This window comes from Dermacentor albipictus, chromosome 3 (assembly GCF_038994185.2).
Source record: "Dermacentor albipictus isolate Rhodes 1998 colony chromosome 3, USDA_Dalb.pri_finalv2, whole genome shotgun sequence".
Classification (NCBI taxonomy): Eukaryota; Metazoa; Arthropoda; class Arachnida; order Ixodida; family Ixodidae; genus Dermacentor; species Dermacentor albipictus.
In genome coordinates this window covers 169,742,179-169,765,550 of record NC_091823.1, presented here as the reverse complement: position 1 = coordinate 169,765,550, position 23,372 = coordinate 169,742,179, and the positions used below count along the sequence as shown (strand labels likewise).

Below are 23,372 nucleotides of genomic sequence, written 5' to 3'. Positions count from 1 at the left end.
AAAAAGGAACATCGTGTTAGAGTAAGGGTCGGTGGGATCGGCAATTATGCAGTGTGGTTATTTAACATTTCGCGGAACGTTTTACGGTCAGTGCATGACACAATATCTTCTGGGAGATGGTTCCAATGAGTTATGGCGTCGGGAAAGAATGAAGTGTTCATGGCAGATGATGGGGTGTTAATGTTTCCTATGGGACGACTGTGGCTTAGGCGAGAGGATGTACGTAAGGGTGGTTTAACAGGGAATGCCTGGAGTGTGGATGGTAATAAAAGGCGTTAAGCAAGCAGAGATGAGAGATGATCCGGCGGGAAGCAAGAGATGGTAGTTCAAGTGTACGTTTTAGTGCGGTTATGCTCGTATCACGAGAGTAATTGGAAGTTATAAACCGAGCAGTGCAATTTTGTATTGCTTCTATGTCATAGGTTAGATGTGATTGGGAAGGGTGCCAGATAGATGACGCATATTTTAACTGCGGACGTACGAATGTTAGATATGCTAGCTTTTTTATTTCTGGTGATGCGCTATTTCTGATGAGCTAATTGCAAACGCATGAGCTTAAAAATGTGTTGCTTGGGGCACAGATGCCATTTCAAGACATGCAAGGATGGTTATAAGCACTCTTCCTTCTTCAAACGCAGATGACGACTCATCTTCACTTGCACCACCGAAGTAATTAAACAAATCTGTCAATTGTTCCACAATGCTTTATCGGCTAGCCTTCACATTAGCTTAGTAGGTAGAGCATTGCCCCAGTAAGATAGAGGAACTTGATTCCATACCCAGACCAAAATGAGCTCTTATTTGAACATAAGGTCGTTCCAGTCCACAAATCAGGTAACAAGAACTCGCCTCTAAATTACCGTCCCATTTCTCTAACTAGTATTCCCTGCAAAATCATGGAACACGTCATCTATACTCACATCATGACATTTCTCGACTCGAATAACTTTTTCAATCCTGCCCAGCACGGGTTTCGCCGTGGTTACTCCTGCGAGACTCAGCTTGCCGCTTTCTTACACGATCTGCACTCTAACCTTGATTGTAATCTTCAGTCTGACGTAATATTTTTAGATTTTGCTAAAGCCTTTGACAAAGTGCCCCATAAACGCCTTCTTATAAAGCTTTCCCGCTTAAATTTTGACCCTAATATACTAAAGTGGATTGAAGAATTCTTGACTAATCGTTCACAATTCGTCACCATTAATAATAGGAATTCTAATTCAGTCTCTATAACTTCAGGCGTCCCACAAGGATCCGTGCTGGGCCCGCTACTTTTCCTAATATACATAAATGATTTACCATTAAACGTAACATCTAGCATACGTATGTTCGCGGATGACTGTGTGATATATCGTGTTATTAATTCCACCGCTGACCAATCTTCTCTTCAAAGTGATCTTGATGCAGTCCAGGACTGGTGTAACGAGTGGCTAATGGAACTTAACCCGCGTAAGTGTAAATATTTGTCCATTCACCGTCGCCGTAATTCCCTCCTATTTCCTTATGTAATATCTGAAGTTCCGGTAGAACTAGTTCATTCATACAAGTATTTAGGAGTAACAATTTCGAGCGATCTTTCCTGGAATCCTCATGTTACTAACCTAATATCATCCGCGAACAGGACTTTAGGATTTTTAAAACGCCATCTGCATCACGCTCCTCAACATGTAAAATTGTTAGCCTACAAATCATTTGTCAGGTCAAAACTAGAATTTGCATCGCCTATTTGGAATCCTCATCAGGCATACCTAATTAATGATCTTGAATCTGTACAAAATCGCGCCGCTCGTTTCATCCACTCATCATATTCCTTTGACATCAGCGTTTCCTCCTTAAAAACTGCATCCGCATTATCCCCCTTATCGCTCCGTCGTCGCATTGCCAGCCTAGCTTTATTTCACAAATTCTTTCATAGCCATATGCGCATCCCACCTTATATCCTTCCTCCTACACGCATATCTCACCGCACCAGCCATCAGCTACAGGTTGCCCGTCCACGCGCACGCACTGTCACGTTTTCAAATTCTTTTTTTCTTCGCACAGCTGCAGACTGGAACGGCCTTCCTAACGACGTTGCTGTCATTATGTGCCCATCCAAGTTCACCGAAAATGTAAAAAACTTCCTGTTATTGTGACTATGTATTTTTATTCTTGCCACCCCTTATGTAACGCTCCATTTATTGGAGCCTTTAAGGTAATAAAATGAAATGAAATGAAAATGAAATAAAGCAGTCTTTCTCAGCAACCAGTGAGATTTTCCTATGCAAGTTAATGCTATTTTAATGTGAATGTCTAGTTTCCATTTCACTGCATTACTGCAACAATTCGGTCCATAAAGAACAGGCGCATATTTGACTTGGTGAATGTTCAAGTGCAAGAAAAGCCTTAGCATTGTAAGAACATGGAATTCACGTTTATTTACACCTTGTCTTGAAATTTGTCCCCGCTTAAAGATGGCAACATTTGTTGCAAAGAGACCAACAGCCGAGCAACAAATTACTTTTCTGGGAATTCGGAAATGTCCCCACACTCATATCTATTCTATCCTTACGCACGAGGCTATTTGCAATGCTAATATTTTTGAGCTCTAGTTAATGAAAACTTGGAGCAGCGCTTAGTGAATGTCTGGTATTTCGCTTGAATGTCATGTACCAACTGATCCACGAGTTCCACACTGCTAGGAGGAGAGGTGGAAAACGGAGTGGTGATGACCCGACGAGGCTCACGGCCCGACACTTTCCCCAGATGGTTCCTCCGAGCGAAGCCAAAAGGAGCCGCAACCAACGGAGGTGTCACGTGTGCTAACACTGTTCGAGGGCAAAAGAAAAGGAACGACACCCGTGTGATGTGCGCCGAGTGCGGCAAAGGCTTGTGCCTGGACCCATGCCTCAAGATCTACCACACTCTCGAGAAGTATTGAGCAGTGTTTCTTTTTTTTTTTTCATGTTACCCTCGTTTATAGTCGGGCAGCTGATGATGATGATGATTACTAACAGCTGCAGAACACTGAAATGTGCATATTTCATTGACAATGTTATTTGTAGACCAATAATAATCAAAAATAAATTGCTATGTTCATTCCCTGTTATGCTCGTTCCCTGAAACCAAGCAGACACTGGGGGTGCGTCACGGCCAGAAATGTCCGACAGCGAAAGGGTTAATCTTACCAAATAATATTGCAGTACATAAGGCAGAAGATCCCATGCACAAATTCTTATGTTTATCTATCCATCTACTTATACTTCACTTGTGTGACCCATTCATATGATCATCAGACCTATGACGACCGTACAACGTAGGTCTTAAGATTGTATCTTGTACAATGTTTTCTTTTTTTGTTGCGCAGCTCGGCTAATGTTAGCTGGGACACCCTATATGCATGTAACCAAAAAGGCCAATACTGTCCTTGGTTGTCAATCTCTGTGAGACTCGCTTACATGCCAAACAAATACCTCCAATGCTTCAGTACGTATGGGACCCCTCACATACCTTTATGAATATGTTTTCCCAAAATAATGCAGCGGGATAATTCCTTTCCAATAATTCATATTATACAACTACAATGAGCTAAAATCATGTGCCAAAATGCCTTTCAGCAGGTTTATTGTATTTCACCTTCTATTAACTCTCGTCATGTGGCAGCTTCAACCTGGGCTGCTGTGAGTATCCACCAACCAGGATAAAGCTGTGTATTCTATTTCAATTTATCCCATAGCACATCCATGCTTTATTTTCTTGTCCAGACAAAAATATCATAATGGACCTGCCACGAATACGGTTCAGTGCTCCAGCCTTGCCCTTTGTAAAGAATCTGTTGAAGGTGTCATCTTCACACAACACAACTGACCCCCATTTTTGTGAAGAATTCTTAATGACCAGACATACTGGACACCACCATGAGAAGCCACTAATACCTTACTTTGCACGAACAGTCACATTTAAGTTTTCTTTTTTTCCTGCTTACAATACATGGCAGAGTATCTTTTTATGTCAGTTTTCCCTTCAACATGAAATATTTCCTAGACATGATTGTGAAGCCCCGTCTACTGCATAAAATGTTTACAAAGAGTCGAAATGTGGCCCATGAGTAATGTTACCAGATTCCTCGGATGCCAAAGCATGACAGAGAGAGGGATCAGAGATATAAATTAAATTGAATATTTATTCCAAGCTTCGCAATTTGACGGAAAACTTGTTTTCCCAAGCTCCTCAGCAAATTCTGGTGTTTCGGAATTATTTTACGCACTTCCAACAAAAAAGTGACAAACAAGAGGGAATGAAGACAGTGTGGTGTTTACTGCACTTTGGCTTGGCTATGGCTCATTACTTACGTATTGAGAAGTTCATTAGAGCTAGATTGAGAAAACTTACAAACCGTACGTGGCCATGCATTCAATGAGGGTTGCACTCTTATAACTATTCGGAAAGCCAACCGTTTCCTTGCACTGATGTTATTGATCAGAATCTCAGTTTCGTCAGAAAGAGCACCATTCTACCAATCACGGGAGGTCAAGCATTTTCGAACCATAGTAAGATTGCACGACAGGTGCTGCTGCCTCACTTCAGGTGGTATTTTGCTTTCCCGGCTGCCTCTCGAGCCTAACTTTAGCACCACCCACTAGACAAAGTGATCAGCCGATTCGGCACCAAGGGCAGGTATTTTGGTACAATTAGGGAACCGGAGTGGCCAAACCAGGACAAAAGACCGTTTCACGGGTCCCTTCCGTCATCACACCCACTCTGTCACTTTTGCTGTACACATCACACAACCAGGCAAACTGATCATCTTCCACTTAATTTCAAATGGAATATTAGCTACGCCCATTTACTTTTGTATCCATATTGTTGTCTTCCTGCCATCAGGTTGTGGCCATTAACGTTTCAGCCAATATTTTTCTTTGATTTGTTCCCTGCACAATCTTTAGCTCCTGCTTGGGCTTCTTCGTCATCCTCGAATTTTCAGCATCATCAACAGGTTGAATGTCACGATTGCATACTTCATTTTTCAATGACAGTACTGAGCTGCTGTTCATAGATTGAGAGTGCCTACCACATGTGCTCTAATACACTTTTATGTGTCATGAAATTGCCTTCTCATCTGATACAGGTCCCATGCTACTATTAGGCCTGCAACAACAAACTCTATCACCACTTCATCCAAGAGTCTTACAACCAATTTATTGCTGAGCAATTGAGTGTTACGTTAAAAAGGCTTTGCCAGGTCAGGTCTACAATCATTTGCTGTAAGTCACCTCCAGCTTCTCCAGCTTTCCCGAACAGGACAATGTCATCTGTTAATCTCAGATTACTGAGATGTTCAACATAAGTCCTTACACTTAGTCCTTCCCAGTCTAGTACCTTGAATACTTCCTGCAAGCACGGAGTGAATACAGCAGTGATAAAGTACAGCCCAGTAAGGTTACAGCATCAGGAATTTGTAGGCGAAGCTCACGTACAGATGTCTTTTCTCTAATTTTTTTCTCAAAATATGCATTGTTAATGCTGCATATTTGGTTGCAGCTTGTGACATTAGTGTTGCTTGTGACTGTTTGGCTTGTTAAACATACGTATTTGCAAGATATCACAAGATACACAAATGACTTTTCAGCTGTCATATTTGTATGTTTCTGGTGTCTACAGCAGTGCTTTGTGGAAGCAAGGTATGCTAAAGAAGATATCTTCCCCAGAAAGCTTACAAGTTACTCAACGCCCCAACAGTATCAGTGGTGTGGACAAGAGAGGCAGCGTGGAGACATGACAATGGGTTTGCACCACTAAATAAACTTGCACGTTGATGCAAGAAAAGAGTGGTTGACAAACCTTGGAAGTACTAACCAAATGAAACATAGCAACAAAACACAGGACATAACTGCTGTTGTCTGCATGAAAACAATGTGCGCACAACAATACCATCTTGTCATTATCCAAATCGAGGATAATATCATCTTGTCATTATGCAAATCGAGGATCGGACAACACTGCCTTTTGTTTACTGTAACATGATTCAGCCCTTCTCTACCAACTGACTCAACGTGTGACCTCATATTATCTTTTCCCCTCTTCCAAAGTCTGCCCTCTCTTTGACCTTGACCTTTCCAAAATATGACTCTAGTCTCCGAACATTTCGATCTTAATTAATAAAATGTCTCGGCAATCATGATACACTATTCAAGAGCAGGGTAGTCCCATTTGGCAAGACTCTTCACTCTTTCCGCTAAATGTGACATGTACTAGGACTCTGACCTCTCCCTTACCAGTATCACATCATGTTTCATGGACAAGCTACTTATGCATGAGCAGCACGTTTTCGTGTCCTTACAATCACAAGATACACAAATGACTTTTCAGCTGCGACATTTCAAAACCAGGCATGCTTTGCCACATAGCATCTGTGCATGCATGGAAGCTTAACCCAAAGGGGAAGGAGATCAACTTGGAGGTTAAGACAGCTGTGTCAAAAATCAAGCATGACCAAAAAAAGAAAGAAATTATAAAGATAAATATGAATGAAGCTCCCCGGAACAAAGCTTCTGGTCCAGTCACGAAATGGCCTACAGCATGGCCTAAAGGGGGTCTTTGCAAATACGTAAGTTTAACATAGCCAAACAGTCACAAGCAACACTAATGCCAAAAGCTGCAACCAAATACGCAGCACTAACAGTGCACCCAGACCACAACTGTGTCTTGTGCCTAGCTGCCGTAGAAGATTGAAAGCAAAGAGAACATCACAACAGACATCTTACCCCATCTGTTGCACCCTTCAGAAGCTGGATGAACTTTTTTGTGAGGAGACCAAGGGATGTGTCATACCGGTTGCGTTCCCCACCTACATAGGAAATTAATAAAAATTAATTGCATTGTAAGGCTTTTCATAACATTGACTGCTAGTGTTGAGTACTTCGAGAGTCCTGAAGAAACTAGAAAGTTGCAAGTGGTGTCTATTTCATAATGGCAAATATTCCTACAAGCTAGTTAGGTACGATGACTAAACTTTAGAAGAAAGTTTAATGATGGAAATTCGCAGAACCAATGGGTGCTGCCTTCTTGTTCGAACGTGATAAGTGTCACTGCTGCTCTACATGCCTGTCAACACCAAAGTCTTTTAATACTATTGGCTGTAATGCTTGCAATGCAGCAGTCACATGGTTTTGCTTTTGACATATCATGCTCGTACAAGTGACACAAACTAGCAGGATGAACGTACCTTTGCGAAGTTGGCTTCCTGCTGAGCTGGCCAGACGGCCCTTCTTTGCCGCTGGTGCCTTAAAGGCAAACGGCTCAGGGGACTCCATGTCTAGCCGGCGCTTGACCTGAATGCACCACAGGGAGAACCAACACTTAAGACGAGGAATGTGCACTACTAGTGCATACTGCTAACTGGGGCTTGCTATGCTCTACCTAATAAATGCATAGGCTCGTGGCAATCGGCCCTAGAAATGGCTTCTTAAGGTACCTCATTTCGAAACACTGGTTAAATAAGCCGGGGATTAACGGCTCCTGTCAAACGTCGTGCGCAAATATCACACGCGGTGACGGTAGTAACGCTTCGATTCCTGCCGAACCAGAGATCTAAAACGACGTACCAGCAAACAACACGTACTATCGTCATGACAAATTTCTGCTATGAAAGCCGCTGCGAACAGCCACGTTCTAGAGCCGATCACGAATCGAGCCGGCTTAGCGGCCACGCGGGTACACATGTGCGCGCCATCGAAGTCCCGAAAAAAACATCGGAGGGCGTGGGAAAAAAACACGAGCAGCCGTCGGCGCCCGACCGTGTCGACGCTGGCCGGACCGAAACGAACAAAAAAAAAAAAACGAACACCTCGAACGCCTTAAGAAGGGACTATGAGGTCGCCGGTGAAATCAGTTTATAATCAGCCCAAGCTGCCGAAAATCGCTAACCACAGCAGCTGATGAAGCCACGCAACCGCCAGCCGCGAGGATCTGCGCAGTGTGCTCCCGCGAGTCACCCCCCGCCACGCATACACGTTGTACGCTTCGTCCATTTTACAGTAAAGCGTGTCGTTTCGCGGGACCAGCTACATCAGGCCCCGCAGTAACATGGGTTGTGGCCTAAGATTTTGCGGGCAAAATTCTGCCCACCGATCGCCGCACACGGGCCGGAACGCCCGAAAACTGATAGTCGCAGCGACCGGACGCACACCTGCCCCTTTAGGGGTGACAAGCGCACGCACGGTGCCACTGCTGTGACACGACAACGGTTTCGATCGCGAGCTCGGGGCGTGTGTTCCCGCCGCAACGGCGGTAATTAGGCAAGCTGGCCAGGGCAGGCAACACCAGTGGCGCAGGTGACCAGCTCGAAACCGCGGGAGGCGAAGTGCCCGCTGGGGGAGATGGCGAGGGAGGACACGTTAACAGCGGGCACGGCGTGTGCTGCTCGCATTGTTCTTCCGGGGCACGCATTGCTCTTGCGCTTCGGGACGGAATCACGAAAATCAGAAATATGCGAATGATGAAATAATGAATCTTCCTTTAGGTGTTCGAAGTACACAGCCGACTTCAACGGTCACTCGGTGGTTCGTGGTAGCCACAGCCACGAAGTCGCAAGTCGAGGCAGGGCGATCGGAAATAAAAAGGACGATTTTTTTTCCGACCTGCGCAGTTCGTCCGGATATCCACGGGATTCGAGATGCATCGTCTGGCAAATGGTTACCGTGCAGTGGGGTCTGAACCCCCCTGGGGGGTAGTCGGCGCCTAAGTTCCCTGGGCCCAATCGCGGAAGTCGTTTGTAAACAAAGGAAGCCAAAGGGCACAGCGTCCGCAAAATGCCTTTCCGCGACCGCATCCGGTCAACCTTCAAACGGTCCTAGGTCAAGCCCGAGGTCCGTGGAGATTCCTGATGACCCACCTGGTTCCTCTCGGCGGGCGGCTTGGCCGGATTGCGGGCCAGGTAGAAGTGGTCGGGAGTCTGTCCGTACTCGTCCATCACAATGGCAGCCGCCGGCAGCTGGCCCGGCTTGACGATTGAGCGCCGCGATCCTCCTGGTTCCTTGGCCGTGGGTGTCTTGAAGCTTCCGCTGGTCATCTCCGGGTGAACGAAGTCCACCTGACGCGTGGAGATCATCATCCCTCGACGCGATGTGGCCCGCACCGCCAGCAGCCGGCGCCCAGCACAAAGTAGGCTTCCGCTACGCGGACATAGTGGACCTCGAAAAATCCCCCTCCAAACAATTACTCGTCCCTGCGATCAAAACTGTGCCATGATTGTAGAACTAGATGGATCAGGGAGTCGAACCAATGTGATCCGGAACTAAAACAATCGTTTAAAGGGACCGGATGACTTCGATTTAAATGTCCACCGCGGAGGGTATAACGCTCGGCCGTTTCGCGCAAAAAAAGCGCCGCGTACAAAGACGCGCGCTCTCGTCGTATTTCGCGCGAAAATATTCCCGCCAGAGGGTTGAGGCAGGTTGCGATGCGCGGTTCACCGCATCTTGCTCCCGAAACGGTCCGAAATCGCATATTCTCGCACAATTACCGTGCCATTTTAAAAAGCGTTGCTTCATTTGTGTTACTTGCTACTAGAATCAAACTTAGATGCGATCAATTTTGATTATTTCATGAAATAATTCAGACGATGATAGGAACCGGTGAGCAAACCACTGCCGTTTTCGCTTCTAAAAACTTCTTCGTGCGTCTAAATGGCGCTTGCTTGTAAAACTTTAAATTCTTTCTGACTGCATGAGCTGCGACGAGTCGTTACTGTTAAAATGGTAATGGATTTATTACTCTTCTAACACAAACAGTTTTCTTTCAGTCTCGACGACTCTGACAAGAGTCGTCTGCTTCGCCCCGGCCCCGCCCACCAATCGCGTTTCGCCGCACGCTATTGGGCCGCTTGCGGCCAATGACAAGGCCATACATATAAATATGGCGGCGCTTGGTACGCACGCATGCGAGAGCGTGGTTGATCCGGAGTTCACAGAGCTGGCAGAGCTAGGCCAAGGCTGGCGAAGTCAGCCGGGTTGTCACGTGATGGTACATTTGTGACAGCTGCGTGTGTGACAGCACTAGCTTTCGGGTGTCGCGGGACGGGCTATGCGGCCGTGCGATGACCGCTACCTTGGCCTGCGATGTGTCGGAGAAGAAGAAAGCCGACAAGCGTGCCCACTACGCCCCCTTGGCCGGCGGCCAGAACCCGGCGGGACGAAAGAGGAGCCCATGCCGTAAGCACGCGCGGCACTTTTCTGTGCGCGCCTCGGTTGGTCGCGCGCGCGCTGTCCCCTTGCGACGATGAAATCGCGCTGTGCGGTCGTTCCGTGCAGGTTATCACGGGCAATGACCCAGGAGTGAACTGCGAGCGAGCGCCTTGTCAAACGCGGCTGCTGCTGCTGCTGTAGCGATGCTCGCTACCAGCGCATGCCACGTTCCGTAAATGTCGTGACCGTGTACCGCTTCACTCGCAAGTAGAACACACAATCGGCTGTACGCGCATACAATGCGCTGAGTGCGATTGATACATACGTGGTTGCCCCGGGTACAGTGCATTGCGCATTGCTGACGGACCGAAACTACTTAGCGCAGCCACCATATGCTCGGGGAATTCCGGCGCTCAGTACGCGTGTGCGCTCTTAAAGAAAACATGGGTGCCCAGCTGCGCGTTTCCGGCATTATCGCCTCAGCTACAAGCAACCTGTTCGTCTGCGAGCTTCTGTATCTCGTTGTGCTACACGTCAGAAATTGAACTTGTTTAGTGGCTCGGCACATGATATGCCATTTTTTTCGCTGCCACAAGCATATTTCCTCACTCGTGTTTTGTGCAGCCTACACAGTGAGCTTACGACTGCAAGTGATTAGTTACTCGAATGTATATTTTAGTAACTATGTTAACATGGTGCGTCAAAGTACGGTTTGTAATAAATCGTTCGCATTCATTTCTTCTCCTCCTAACTGGCACTTAAATAACTAAAGTAACTGACACTTAAATGCCAATTTCACCTGCTAAAAAGTGTAGTGATGCAACCGTGCGGGATCTGACCATACGTCAATCTTGCTGCATGCCGGATCTTCATGTGTTCAAGACCTTGTGCTCACGTCCCATCTGATGGTACTCAGGACAGCATGCTCGGACCTTTGCCCTTTCTAATCTTCATTAATGCTTGGTCAGCTTTCGTTTTGTCAAAAATTGTGCGTTTTGCTGACTACAGTATTGCGATATCTATACTATATAGATACTAGAGCAGCTTGTCCCAGTCCATGTTGTCACAAATAATTTATAATTTAATGAGCAAGCACCATTTGGACACATAGTTTTTAGAAGTGAGAACGGTGATGGTCTGCTCCACAGTTCCTATCGTTGTCTGAATTATTTGATGATCGTAACTGCAGTTTATCACATCTAAGTTTGATTCTAGTAGCACAAATGAAGGAATGCTTTTCAAAATGCCACAAAAACTGTGCAAGAATATGCCATTTTGGACCCTTTTGGGAGCAAGATGTGGCAAACCGTGCATCGCAACCTGCCTCAAGCCTCTGGTGGGAATATTTTCATGCGAACGGCACTGTCTCATTGAGCGATGCAAAGGTTCAACTGACGGAGTCGGAGAGTCTTCTGTGCTTCCATTCAAAAGTCCTTGACAGGGTGTTACCCTGTCGGTGTCGCACGATTCCATTGCCAAGGTGTCCCGATGTCACAATTGGTCAAGATGCCACCATTCCGTTCCTTGAGCTGTGTCCACTGTGACCATGCGCTTTCCTTGTTTATCATGCACAGTACCAGGTATCCCCCCCCCCCCCATTTTTTTTTTTTTTTCATGGTTGGAACGTTTGAGTCAACATGCGCTGTCCAACTTGCCATCGCTCCTGACATTCGGTACACGGCTGTTTACTGCCTCGGCGGCCAGCATGTTGCAGTCGAGCTCTGTCCTTGTTTGATATCCCAACAAAAGTTCTGCCGGGGATTTGACTTCCTTCACTGATGTGTGACGATAATGGAACAAAAATGTTCAGTCCGTGTTTTAGCTGGATTCCTATGTTTTTCTTCAATGTGTCTTTCAGGGTTCTTATGGCCCTCTCCACTAAACCATTTGATTGCAGGTAATAGGGCATGCTAGTCATGCATTGTATTTGGTTCTGAGCCAGAAAGTTACTGAAGTGGAAACCTGTGAACTAAGGTCCATTATCTATCGCAAGTGTGTGAGGTAGGCCTAACCTCGCAAACATAGCCCTGAGGGCCTTTGCTGTCGGCGATTTCATTGGCAGTGCTTCTATCCACTTTGTTTTTGAAGCCACGACCGCCAGTGTGATGTGTCCTTCGATGGGACCTGCATAATCAGAGTGTAACTGGCTCCATTTTTCTCCAGTTGGGCCATGGAAGAGGAGTTCACGCTGGAGGCATCGCCGCAGCTTGTACACAAGCAGGACATGCACATACCAATCACTCAATAACAGGGATCTTGCTATGTTCTCTATGGCCATCATGCTTGAATGTGTCTCATGGAGTAAGTCCAAGGTGCAGCAGGTTAGAGCTGCAGTAAGCACAATGCGATGTCCCCAGTAAACCAAATCTTGACAGCATGTAAGCTCAGCCTTCTTGCGGAAGTACGGCCAGAACCGAATTTGCTCATCAGACAAAAAATTCAGTCAGCCTCTTTTAATCCAATATTTCGCTGGCTGCAGCATCGCGTCCGTTTCTGTGAAAGCTGCCACTTCTCTGACACTAATGGCCTTTCTTACCAAACACTCATAGTAAAGAACATACTCTGGCGGATCCTCTGTGCTATTATTCTATTTCGGATGGCAACCGTATGCAAGTAAACAATTACCGACCTATATCCTTGACGTCAGTTTGCTGCAAGGCCCTAGGACACGTTATTGCGAAACATATTATTAGTTTTCTTGACACTAACGAGTTACTTTCCACAATCCAGCATGGATTTATGAGCGGTCTTTCTACGGTGGCACAGTTACCAGAAACACTTTGATTTCTACTTGAACATGGATGCACACCTACAAACAGACGTAATAAGTGTTGGTCTTAGGAACGCTTTCAATAAGGTTTCTCACCGTGAAATGCTTTTTAAGCTTGCTAAAATAGGAATAGGTAAAGAAGTGATACAATGGATATAGGTCTATTTATCTATGCGTCAACAGTCTGTAAGGATTGAGGATTGCATATCAGATCCATTGCGTGTGTACTCTGTGGTTCCCCAAGGTTCCGTTTTGGGACCAATACTGTTTTTGTTGTTTGTTAATCGTATCGGTGCACTAGTTGAACCGCCTGCTAAAATGAAACTTTTTGCCGATGATTGATTTATTCCCCAATAGGTTGCGAAGGTGGCCAATTAATCTCAATAGATGTTTACAGGCATTAGACGAGTGGTGTTTAAAATGGGACATGGAAATAAACCATAGCAAAACAATATTTACGCATATTCGCTCAAGTAGGAGCGAACTTTCCTTCATATACCACATCGGAAACCATCCTCTGAATAATGTAGTTTCTTTCAAATACTTAGGAGTCAGTATTTGTACACATTGCAATGGCTTTCACACATTGATAACATATGTTCCAAGGCAAACCAAAAACTATACTTTTTAAAGAAAAAACTGGAGTGCACTGCACGGTACGTGAAATTAACAGCCTACAAAACATTTGTACGACCAGTCTTGGAGTACGTTTGTGTTGTGTGGTCCCCTCATCAGAAAGTCCTGAAAGCAAAAATAGCAATAATACAAAGATTGGCAGTCCGTTCCATATGCGGTAAATACTCACGCATGGAGTCTGTTACAGCCTTGTTAAAATCTTGTGAACTAGAGCCTCTGGAGGAACGCAGATGTAAGCATAGGCTAAAGTTTATTTTTAAAATTATGTGTGGGCGAACAAAAATAAACAAGATCTATAGCATAACTGCGAGTCGGCCTAGTTGGAACAGATTCATTATTTAAAATCTTTTTGTGCGCAAACAGACGGGAACAAAGAAGAGGGGCAACACAAGGACGAGTGCTTTCTAACAACTGGTTTTGTTTTCGAAGAACTTCCTGCTTAAGTACCCACAGATCTGCGCGATCTGTTGAGTAGATCTGAGAAGGTAATGGCCATTTATTTCTTTTTTTTTTTCGGTGCTTTTAAAGGCCAAAGTGTGGGGCGCACATACATCGAGAGCCTGTGGGCATTCCCCACAAAAAATACTAAAGAAAACTTTTTGTTTAATGCTAGATCATCTTATGGCTAGGTCTCCTCCAAGCTTCCTGTTAATGTATGCAGAACTTGCTTTGTTGATAGAACACGACATAATATGCTTATTATTATTGTTCCACTGCTTTATACATACTAAGGAATTCATTTTTCCACTTAGGTTTGCCTTAGTTTGAAACATTTGCTAGGTACTTTGGTTCAGCTGATGCAAAGCAGAGGTAATTGGAGATATTTGGCAGAGGTATTTTGCACAGCAGTAAGATGAAACTTCATTGGTAATATTGACATGATCTGTACAAATGATAAGAAAATATTCCTTACCAGCACATTAGGAACATTTCAACATATGATAGAGATCTTATTGGCTGAGCAGGAAGTGTTTGCCCTAATGCAGCTACCACAATGAAAAAGTGTAGTGAAACCCCACCTTTCTTGTAGTTGTAATAGGGTGACACTAATTCTAACATACAGAGAACTTTTACTTAGCTCATAATGTAAGATCCCAGCATTAAAGTTACCAACACTAGAAGCACAAGGGGTGATGTCAAAGACAGTTACCCAAAAAAGCAAGAATGAAGCGGAACACAAAATGTTTATGCCAGTAGTCCTGTCATGTTTTTTTTTTTTTTCAACTGTGAAGCTTGCTTTCTCAGGAGCTTATATGGTTTTCCTTTGTAGGTTGGTGCAACTTTTTGGTAGGATGAAAATTTTCTGCTCCTGTCAAACAACCTCCAATTCTATCAAATTTGTGTAGCGCACAAAAGGAACAAAGAACAGGTGATGAGAAGTAACGTCCAGCTGACTTTATCAGTGACATGTGCACATATAAAAATGGAAACACAAAGGCAACAGGGACGGAGTACATATGAACAGAAAAATAACAAGGGAAGATGGGTCGAAAACAAGTTTTTTTCCTTGGCAGCTGAGCCCCAAATCAAGATGCAAAAGAGAGCCATAATTTGGCAAGCATGCATCATCATGTTTACCTAGCATCATACTTTTACATGCCAGAAGCATGTGGTAGGTAATTTCTAAAACTTCGAAAATATGTGTCTGTGCTTCTTGAAATTTTTTCTTCACAATGTTTCGGCCACGAGAGGAAAACATTGCATGGGCTAAAGACTCTCTTTTTTCTTTTTCTTTTTTTTTTGCTACTGTATGTCTCTCGTGTCTTATCTTTGCTCCCTTTTGCGCATCTAAGCCTCTGCTGATAGAGGCACTCCAGGAGCCACTGGGGCTGTCCCCACAGGGTGTGCGCAAAGATCACTTTCGTTGCACTCGAAGCTCATTTCTTATGTCAAAGATCATGTGGACACATAAATTCTCTGCCTGGGCATCGTGTGACTTCCACTTTTTCCTCCAAATTTTATGGCATTTTGTACATAGTGCAGCAGTACTATGTGATCACCGCAATTGAAAAATGGTACTTTGGCACATATTTCTGTTTCCCTCCCTCCCTTTTGCTGAGTAGTTTCGATGCTGCCTTGACACTTTGCAGCCCTTCTTTTCGTTTATAAACATCATTGGAAAATGTTATTGTGTGGTATGTTGAGAAAAATGATGTTAATGACAATGGGGCAGACTCTATTCCATCAAGTTGGGTTCCTCTTGAATGACTTGATGAATTGCTACTGCCTTTATGCTGAACGATCTGGTCACTCAGTGTAGGAAGTTCTGTGGTGCTGTTTTCTTATTGCCTGCAATTGCACCTGAATGCAGCCCTCTACAGCAAAGCTGTGATGCTCAATTCTACTTTTGGTTGCCATTCATGCGGTTTTATATAGGCAGAGCTGGTTTTTGAATGTGCATCCTGTCATCGGTGCAACGTCCAGAGCCACATAAGTTTGCTAGTTTTCCAGCCCCCTCTGGACAATAAAAGATGTGCAACATTAGAAACTCCATTGGCTTGGGCAGACCATAAAGCAGAGTAGTATTAGCCTATCCCATGGCCTCCAACGTTTGCAACAACACACACCAGGGTGCCTCAGTGCATGTGTCGTTGACTTCTCCCATGCCTGAAGCTTAGAAACACAATGTACCTCCAATCAAACTGAAGTTCCCAAAAACAGAGCCAGGGCCATTGCAGTCAAAGATATTTATTGATTCGCATGACAGTAGAAGGAAACAAACCAGAATTAAAAACCATGAACGGGGCCTGAAAGTGCTCCAAGGCTTCGTGCCTGGGAGTACTCTTGGCATTGCTGCATTGTCAAAATGTACATCCATCTGTGGATGGTTTGTTCCCGACTCGCACATCTGTTATACTGAAAAACTACGAAACTCACCATGTTGCTGATAAATCAAACTGTACGTCACTTGGTAGAAGAATTTGCACACTTGCTGAAGCACAAAGTGAAAACAGCTACTGATCAGTGCAGTGTCATCCTCTCCTTTTTTTTTTCATTGAAAACCTTTCTTGAGCATTGCTTCTATATGCATTTGGCCAGTTTGACAGGCTGGCACGTTGCGCAAAAGGGTGCATAGCGTTCAAGAACACAGTCATTGACTCTAAACTGCGGAATCTCTGTGATTGTAAGTCGCTGCACTGGTGCAGTAGCTGTGGCATTCTGTCATTGAGCACAAGGTTACGGGTTCAATTCCTGGCCATGCATTATGACGGGGGTGAAATGCAAAAACCCTTGTGTGCTTAGATTTGGGTGCACATTAAAGAACACCTGGTGGTCAGAATTAATCCAGAGCCCTCCACTGCAGCATAACTCGTAACCCACTGGACGGTTTAAGGATGTTAAACCCCACAAATCAATCAATTTGTGTGGTTGCTTTGCTGAGTGTTGAGTTTTTTATCGATACTTCCTTTCCCTCTTTCCTTCAAAGTTTTTTTTTGTGTGTGTGTGTATGTGTGTGTGTTTCATGTGTGGCAAATGCATCAACCCTAGCTGTTTTACTGATCATCCAATTAGGGGTCCAATTCACAGCCACATATAGATGTAGGCACTATGCTGGCACTTCATTGTACATTAAAAGGGCCCCCCATACTTCAAGGCTTGCACACAAAAAAGGGCCACTGCTTCAGTAATTTTCCCCCAATTTTTTGCGATTTTTTTAGTTAACTGAAAAAGTCCCCGTAAAGCCATCTTCCCCTTTTTTCTTGGTACACTACGAGATGCAATGCATTGCTGCAGGTGGCAATGTTTTGCCAGCTGTCGCTTAATTGTTCCACTCTTCTTTTTCCCCCTCCTTGCAAAACACTCATGTTTGAATACAGGGCCACTGTAATGTAGCCGATAGCTGTATTCTACTGCTTTTTATCATCTACCACTGACGACCAGCTGATTCTGGTGATAGCATAAATGGAGTGCCATTCAAACCACCAACGAAGCACGAAACACATAAGAGTTGGAGCAGAATCATTATCTTATCTTGGCCTAGGTGCTCTTGCATCGAAATGCCTACTTGACAATAATGACTTGCCTTTTTTTTACCATTTCTTTCATAGCATTTACTTTTAGTGGCAGTGGGTCCTCGCATTCTGCTCTCAGTCAGCCTGTCATCACAAACTGCCAGTTAGCGTAACAACATACATTTAGCTAATATGGACAGCTGGGCTGGTTGTTGCATTTTTCAAAGTGTAAGAAGAACCTAAGCGCAATAAAGGACAACGGACTAGAAGAAACGGGCAGGACAGAGCGTGAAATTTAATGAACTTCATAGTTACAACTTCAAGGTGATGTTGGTGCTCTGTCCCCTTTCTTCTTCTCTGTTGCGTTTGGTTGCACTGAAGTGTGTTTTTAGCCTTGTAACATCTAAAACAAGGACCAGCTACAGAAAGCAGAAATTTGAATACTAGTCTACAAAGATACTTAGGTGCAATTAACTTGTAGACCTAGTACATCCATGAACAAATTAAAGAAACATTACATGGGGTGTGTTCTTAGTTTCAGTGCTTAGTGATACTCACCTTGCTATTAATCTTGTGAATGCCTTACTTTGTTTTTGAGGTTTTGGTTGATACTTTCTTTATTTTATATTGATACCCATATGGAGCAGCTTGTTTCAAACATTTGCAATTTTTTTTTTTAATTTTGCAAATGTTGCAAAATGTTGCATATGAAAATTTCTTGGTATGGTTAACCTTAAGTTCCCTACATATCATATGCCACAATGAGTTTGATGCCTCCAAATGCTGATTTAAATGTGCCAAATTTAATGTAAAGCCCATAGTTGTGCTATTGATTTGCTAGAGTAACGTTTCAGTGCAGGATAGTTTAGCAAACCAATTATTAATTAATCAATACTGTAATTGAGTAACTGAAAAAGCATTTTTTTTTTTTCACAAATGTACTTTTCATGGCCAATTTGTTCCTGGCAACTTGTTCCAATTTTCGTCGACATGGAACTGTGTTTGGGCATTATAGGGTTAAACCGAAACCCTACTTTCTACCTAACTCATGTGCGGTGTTCGTACCTACGTTTTCATTTGAGTGTACGTTTTCAAACACTGCATAATTGCTGTTAAACTTGTAGTCAAGTGGGCTATGTCCTTTGTAGAGCTACATGCATTTTTGCATGACCCTTGCTCTTGATCAAATGATCAAAAACAAAAGTGTTTTTCTTCTCTTTTAAGTAAAGTCTCTTGGTAAAGGTACAAGCTCGCTATTTTTTGTTGTTAGTTAAGTGTTCTAACAACTGTGCAGCAGCTGTTCCATTGAAGTGACAGAACAGTAGGAGCACATTATGTACAGCTTGTTGACGCACATGCACGGATACAATTGGATACGGCACTTCGCACCTGCTTCACGGAGGGCCTAGTGTTGCAGGTGTTGGAGCATTGTCTGCTACAGTGAAAAAAAAAAGTTTTCTTTGTTTGTTACTCATCACCTCATGTGATGAATAATAAAAAGGAACCCTGAATGGAATGTCAGAATAAGTAGCCTTCAAGTCACATGGCTTCAATACATTGTAAATGATGTATGCATTGTGAAGTGTTTGCATAAATGTGTGTTCCTCTGAACTACCGCCGACACATCTCAACTATTACCACTGTGTCTCATCCACTCGCGAAAAGTGAAAGGTCTTCAGCATTTTTTTAAGGTCACTTTGTGCAATGAAAGAGAAGAAAGGGAGTTAACCGAGGGGCCTCATTTTTATTGGTCATATCATAAGAATCCAACGAACACTTACACCAAGGACAACATAAGGCAAATTACTTGTGCTTAATAAATGAAATAAAGAAACAATAAGTTTATGAAAATGAAAGTGGATGAAAAAACAACTTGCCACAGGTGGGGAACGATCCCACAACCTTCGCATTTCCCGAAGGTTATGGAATTGAATCAAAGGTTGTGGTCTCGAATTTGGCAACATTGATGCCTTCAGATAGCATGTGTGGGTTTATTGACTGGTTGACTCAAGGCTGCGCCACTTGGTACATGTCTAATTGGTCATGACTAGCCAATCAAGAAAACCAGAGGGATGCTCCCGGTCCTTGCGTACACACTATTACTTGTTTATGTCACATTTCTCTGCATCTCTTCACATCAGCCAGACCCGCCGGGGTTGCTCAGTGGCTATGGTGTTGGGCTGCTAAGCACGAGGTCGCGGGATCGAATCCTGGCCACGGCGGCTGCATTTCGATGGGGGCGAAATGCGAAAACACCCGTGTACTCAGATTTAGGTGACCACCTGGGGTTTAAGAACCCCAGGTGGTCGAAATTTCCGGAGTCCTCCACTACGGCGTGCCGCATAATCAGAAAGTGGTTTTGGCACGTAAAACCCCATAATTTAAAAAAAGAAACATCAGCCAGTCATAATTGTTGCCGTCTTATGTGGATTCCCTTTCCTGTTTGTTCATGCACATTGCACTGCTATATCTATGGATAAAAAACTTGTAATAAAATTCCGGCAGGAACCATCTCAGGATCATTGTCGATGTGAATGCAATCAGCATGGAAGTAAGATGGCAACACACCGTATTGCCACCGCCAAAACGCCTCGTGCATGAGGCACGTACTGCGGCTGGGCTCCTCTCTCACACTTGCCTCTGGCAGTGGCACCACGAAGTCTGCGTGTGGCACATGTGTGAATACATATTCAGCCCAGGCATTCTGCATATGTATAACACAGGCTCAATCCTGCCTAGCAGTGGACATAGTTTAAAGGATTTTTTTTTTTTCATTTCAGAACAGCACATACCCAATGACCTAAGCTGGCGTGAGATAGGTTAGATAGAAACATACCACAAACCTGGTGAAGTTCCCAAAGAATGCTAATCACATTTAAATATGCACATAGGTGTTGCTCCCTGTGACATGGCACATTTTACACTGTCTGCCGAAGGTTGACCAATGCTTAGCAATAGTATGCTTATTATTGTATTGTTACAAGAAAACTTGAGGCTGCATGGTTGGATGACCGGTAGAGGCACACTGCACCATCCCTCTAAATACCCAAAACGTTAACTGAGAGACCGGGGATTTTACTCGTAGATCCGCGACACCACACTTATCACTGAAAATAGTGCGGAAGACCACTCAACAACGGCACCACCAAATGGTTATTTCATGACTTAAAGACCCTTAACTTAAAGGGACCCCAGAGCCAAACATTGACTTAGTCTTGGTTGTTAGTTTGCCTTTCTGGAATACCCGTAATGATTTATTTTTTTTATGCCGGAAGGGGATGAACTAATCGCAGAGAAAACTGTTTAAAGGGTCTGCACAATTCTTTCACCATTTAAATAATTTGCACAAAATAAGATATCTGAAGTAGATATTCCTGCATTCTATGAGGCCATGCTTTGGCTGGTACCACTGCATGTTTGTGTCAGACTCACTCAGAATGGGCGCCACACTGCGACATAAAGCACCAACGAAACAATGCCAAGAGTTAGCTTCTATCAGTTGTTCATTACGAGAAACAAGTAAGGCTGGCTAGACTACATCTATTTTTATCATTTTTAAATGCAAATAGCTGTCTTTATTTTATTTTTTGTGCCTCAATTATAATGTGCGGTTCACTACAATTTACCAGTCATGAACTAGTCATGTTCGTGTAAGCTTATAAAGTGATGTGAGCTGTCCTACTTTTACATCACTTTATCTTTTGCAACGTGTCAGTTTGCAGAAAAGTGACATTTTGGGCACCTTGGAACTCTAATCTATCACTTTAGCTTAATTTCATATTTGCTTTGGTATAGGCTTAACCTCAGAAAGCCTAAAGTATGATTTTTCATTTGCTGAGTTAATAGTTCAAATTGCTTATTCAAGTGCAATAAGCTTAACACAATATCTATAGTAAAATTTTTTACATGATGGAGTGAAGCATTAGTTGTGGATAACTTCACTAATTAATTTTTTAGCTGGACTAACTTTTTTTCTTTTTTCTTTTTTTTTCGGACATACTCTTCAGGGCCAGAAACGAAGGTGATAAAGTTTTCCTAATTTTTCTTGATGTTGAATTGTTTGGGCTTATAAAAATGTTTATTGGGTCATGGTACAAAGTTATTTTTCTTAGTTTTTTGTTTTTCTGGAAACTTGAAGATCAATCCAAAGGTGCATGAACCCTTTTCTGAGAAACTGTAAAGAAGGCACACTGCAAGCTCGCCTTCAGCCTCAACTGTAGCCCGACACTGGTCCTTGCAGCAGCCTAGCAAAGCTGTAAGCATAGCACGTCCTTCTGGAATTTGGTGCTTTGGCTTCTTGCAGTGCGACACAGTCTGTGTTCAATGCATAGCGGGTTAACTAAATATGCCAGAAATAGGACATAAGAAGGATTCCAGAGGTTTTAAAACCTAGCAAGAAAAGCCTCGGCAAAGTCTGCCGCTGTGATATCTACATAATGCACATTCCATTCTTAACTTGCAACTGTTTTATGGAGTTCAAGTATAGCACAGATTGAGACCAACTGGTTATGGCTGTTAGTTCAAGCTCAGTTTGAGCTCAATGCACTCGTGTTGTGTCTGCTTTTGCAGCAAATTTGAACTGGACAGCTGTCCAGTTCAAATCCAGTTCTTGTCCAACAGCTGCAAATTTTGACCATTTGGTGCTTAGTTAACAGAATATCTTACTAACAAGCTAGACAACAGAGGTGAGTGAACTTGAAATATTTTCGAAGCCATTGCGACAAAAAATTATGATTTCCGTGTTAGTGATCATTTTATTTCATTGTTCAAAAAAATTAGCTATTCTCAGAGTGATCTATATATTTTTCTTGTTGTGCAGGAAATGCACAGATGTTTGCCTTAATTTGTCACACACACACGCACCAACACACACAATAGAGAGAATATTACAGTTGCTCGTCAATACTTCTGTGTGTTGTCTGTTTTATTTCTCATCGATAACAGCTGCTTTCCTTTGTTACCCAAGCTTCAACTCGCATACAAAAATTCAAGTTTTGTCATAGTGAGCTATATAAACACACCTTAAGTGTACACACTGCAATCGGACTAGTTGGCACAGAACCAAATGGAGACATCCTCTGCCTTCTCATTCGTCCTGTGCAGACACGCTGTATCTTCTGTGCAGGCCGATTCCCATCTCGGTATGTGCTCAGCCTGCTGCTGTTCTGGGGTTTCTTCCTTCTCTATGCCCTGCGGGTCAACCTAAGTGTGGCCATCGTGGCCATGGTCAATGGCACAGCCGTGCTTGCTGCGGGAACCACGGCCCGCGGTGCTGACTGTCCCGCGCCCGATGGCTCCCTGTACAATGCCACTGCCGACCCAGAAACGGTACGAGGCCCCAGCCGCTGTTCGTCCCTGTGTCGTTCTTCTCCTCACTGTGTCGTTTGTTTCGGTGATAGAACGCCGTAACTGTTCAGCACGTGGTGATGAATGAAATTTAATAGTAGGTAGCTCTTAGCCTGCCAAGTACAGTCGTGTCCAGTACGAGCTGTAACACGGTGCCCGTGGTTGGAAGGAGCTTCAAAACGCCTGGTATTTATTAAACCAATTGTTCCTGTGTCGGCACTGCCCTGTTTTCTTCAACCGTGGGCAGCATGTTGCAGATCATATGGAACGCTACTGTATCCTGCACGTGCGGCAGATGACATAATCTGCATTTATTTTTACTAGCGAGAGGTGGTTGGACAGACTCGGCACCTGTTGGAAAAGTGTTACTTGTCTTCTTAAAACATTACTGGCATATTGAACATTTCATTTCTTGCACTAAATGAAGGTCGTGGACCTCAAAACCCTAAAATATATATGCAGGAAGGGTCAGAGCAGCCTAAATAATTTACTACTATAATTGCT

At 43.8% G+C, this 23,372-nt stretch overlaps 2 protein-coding genes across 3 annotated transcripts in view; one reads left to right on the top strand and one right to left on the bottom strand.

Annotated features, from left to right (window-relative positions):
• Positions 1 to 9,392, bottom strand: part of LOC135919162 (transcription factor E2F2-like) — a 42,710-nt gene extending 33,318 nt beyond the window's left edge. Inside the window, exons 1-3 of one of the 2 annotated variants that reach the window (XM_065452880.2) lie at positions 8,873 to 9,392; positions 7,205 to 7,310; positions 6,744 to 6,826 (exon numbers count right to left, since the gene is read on the bottom strand). In XM_065452880.2, the coding sequence (XP_065308952.1) occupies positions 6,744 to 6,826; positions 7,205 to 7,310; positions 8,873 to 9,091 (408 nt within the window). In that variant the 5' untranslated portion in view covers positions 9,092 to 9,392. Of the gene's footprint in view, positions 1 to 6,743; positions 6,827 to 7,204; positions 7,311 to 7,905; positions 8,427 to 8,872 lie in introns of those variants that run through there. The other variant, XM_065452881.2, reaches the window with a different exon arrangement.
• Positions 9,393 to 9,924: 532 nt separating this feature from the next.
• LOC135919157 (sialin-like) overlaps positions 9,925 to 23,372 on the top strand; it is a 62,848-nt gene continuing 49,400 nt past the window's right edge. The window contains exons 1-2 of the mRNA XM_065452877.2: positions 9,925 to 10,190; positions 22,648 to 22,850. Coding sequence (XP_065308949.1) covers positions 10,076 to 10,190; positions 22,648 to 22,850 — 318 coding nt within the window. The 5' untranslated portion in view covers positions 9,925 to 10,075. The remainder of the gene's footprint in view (positions 10,191 to 22,647; positions 22,851 to 23,372) is intronic.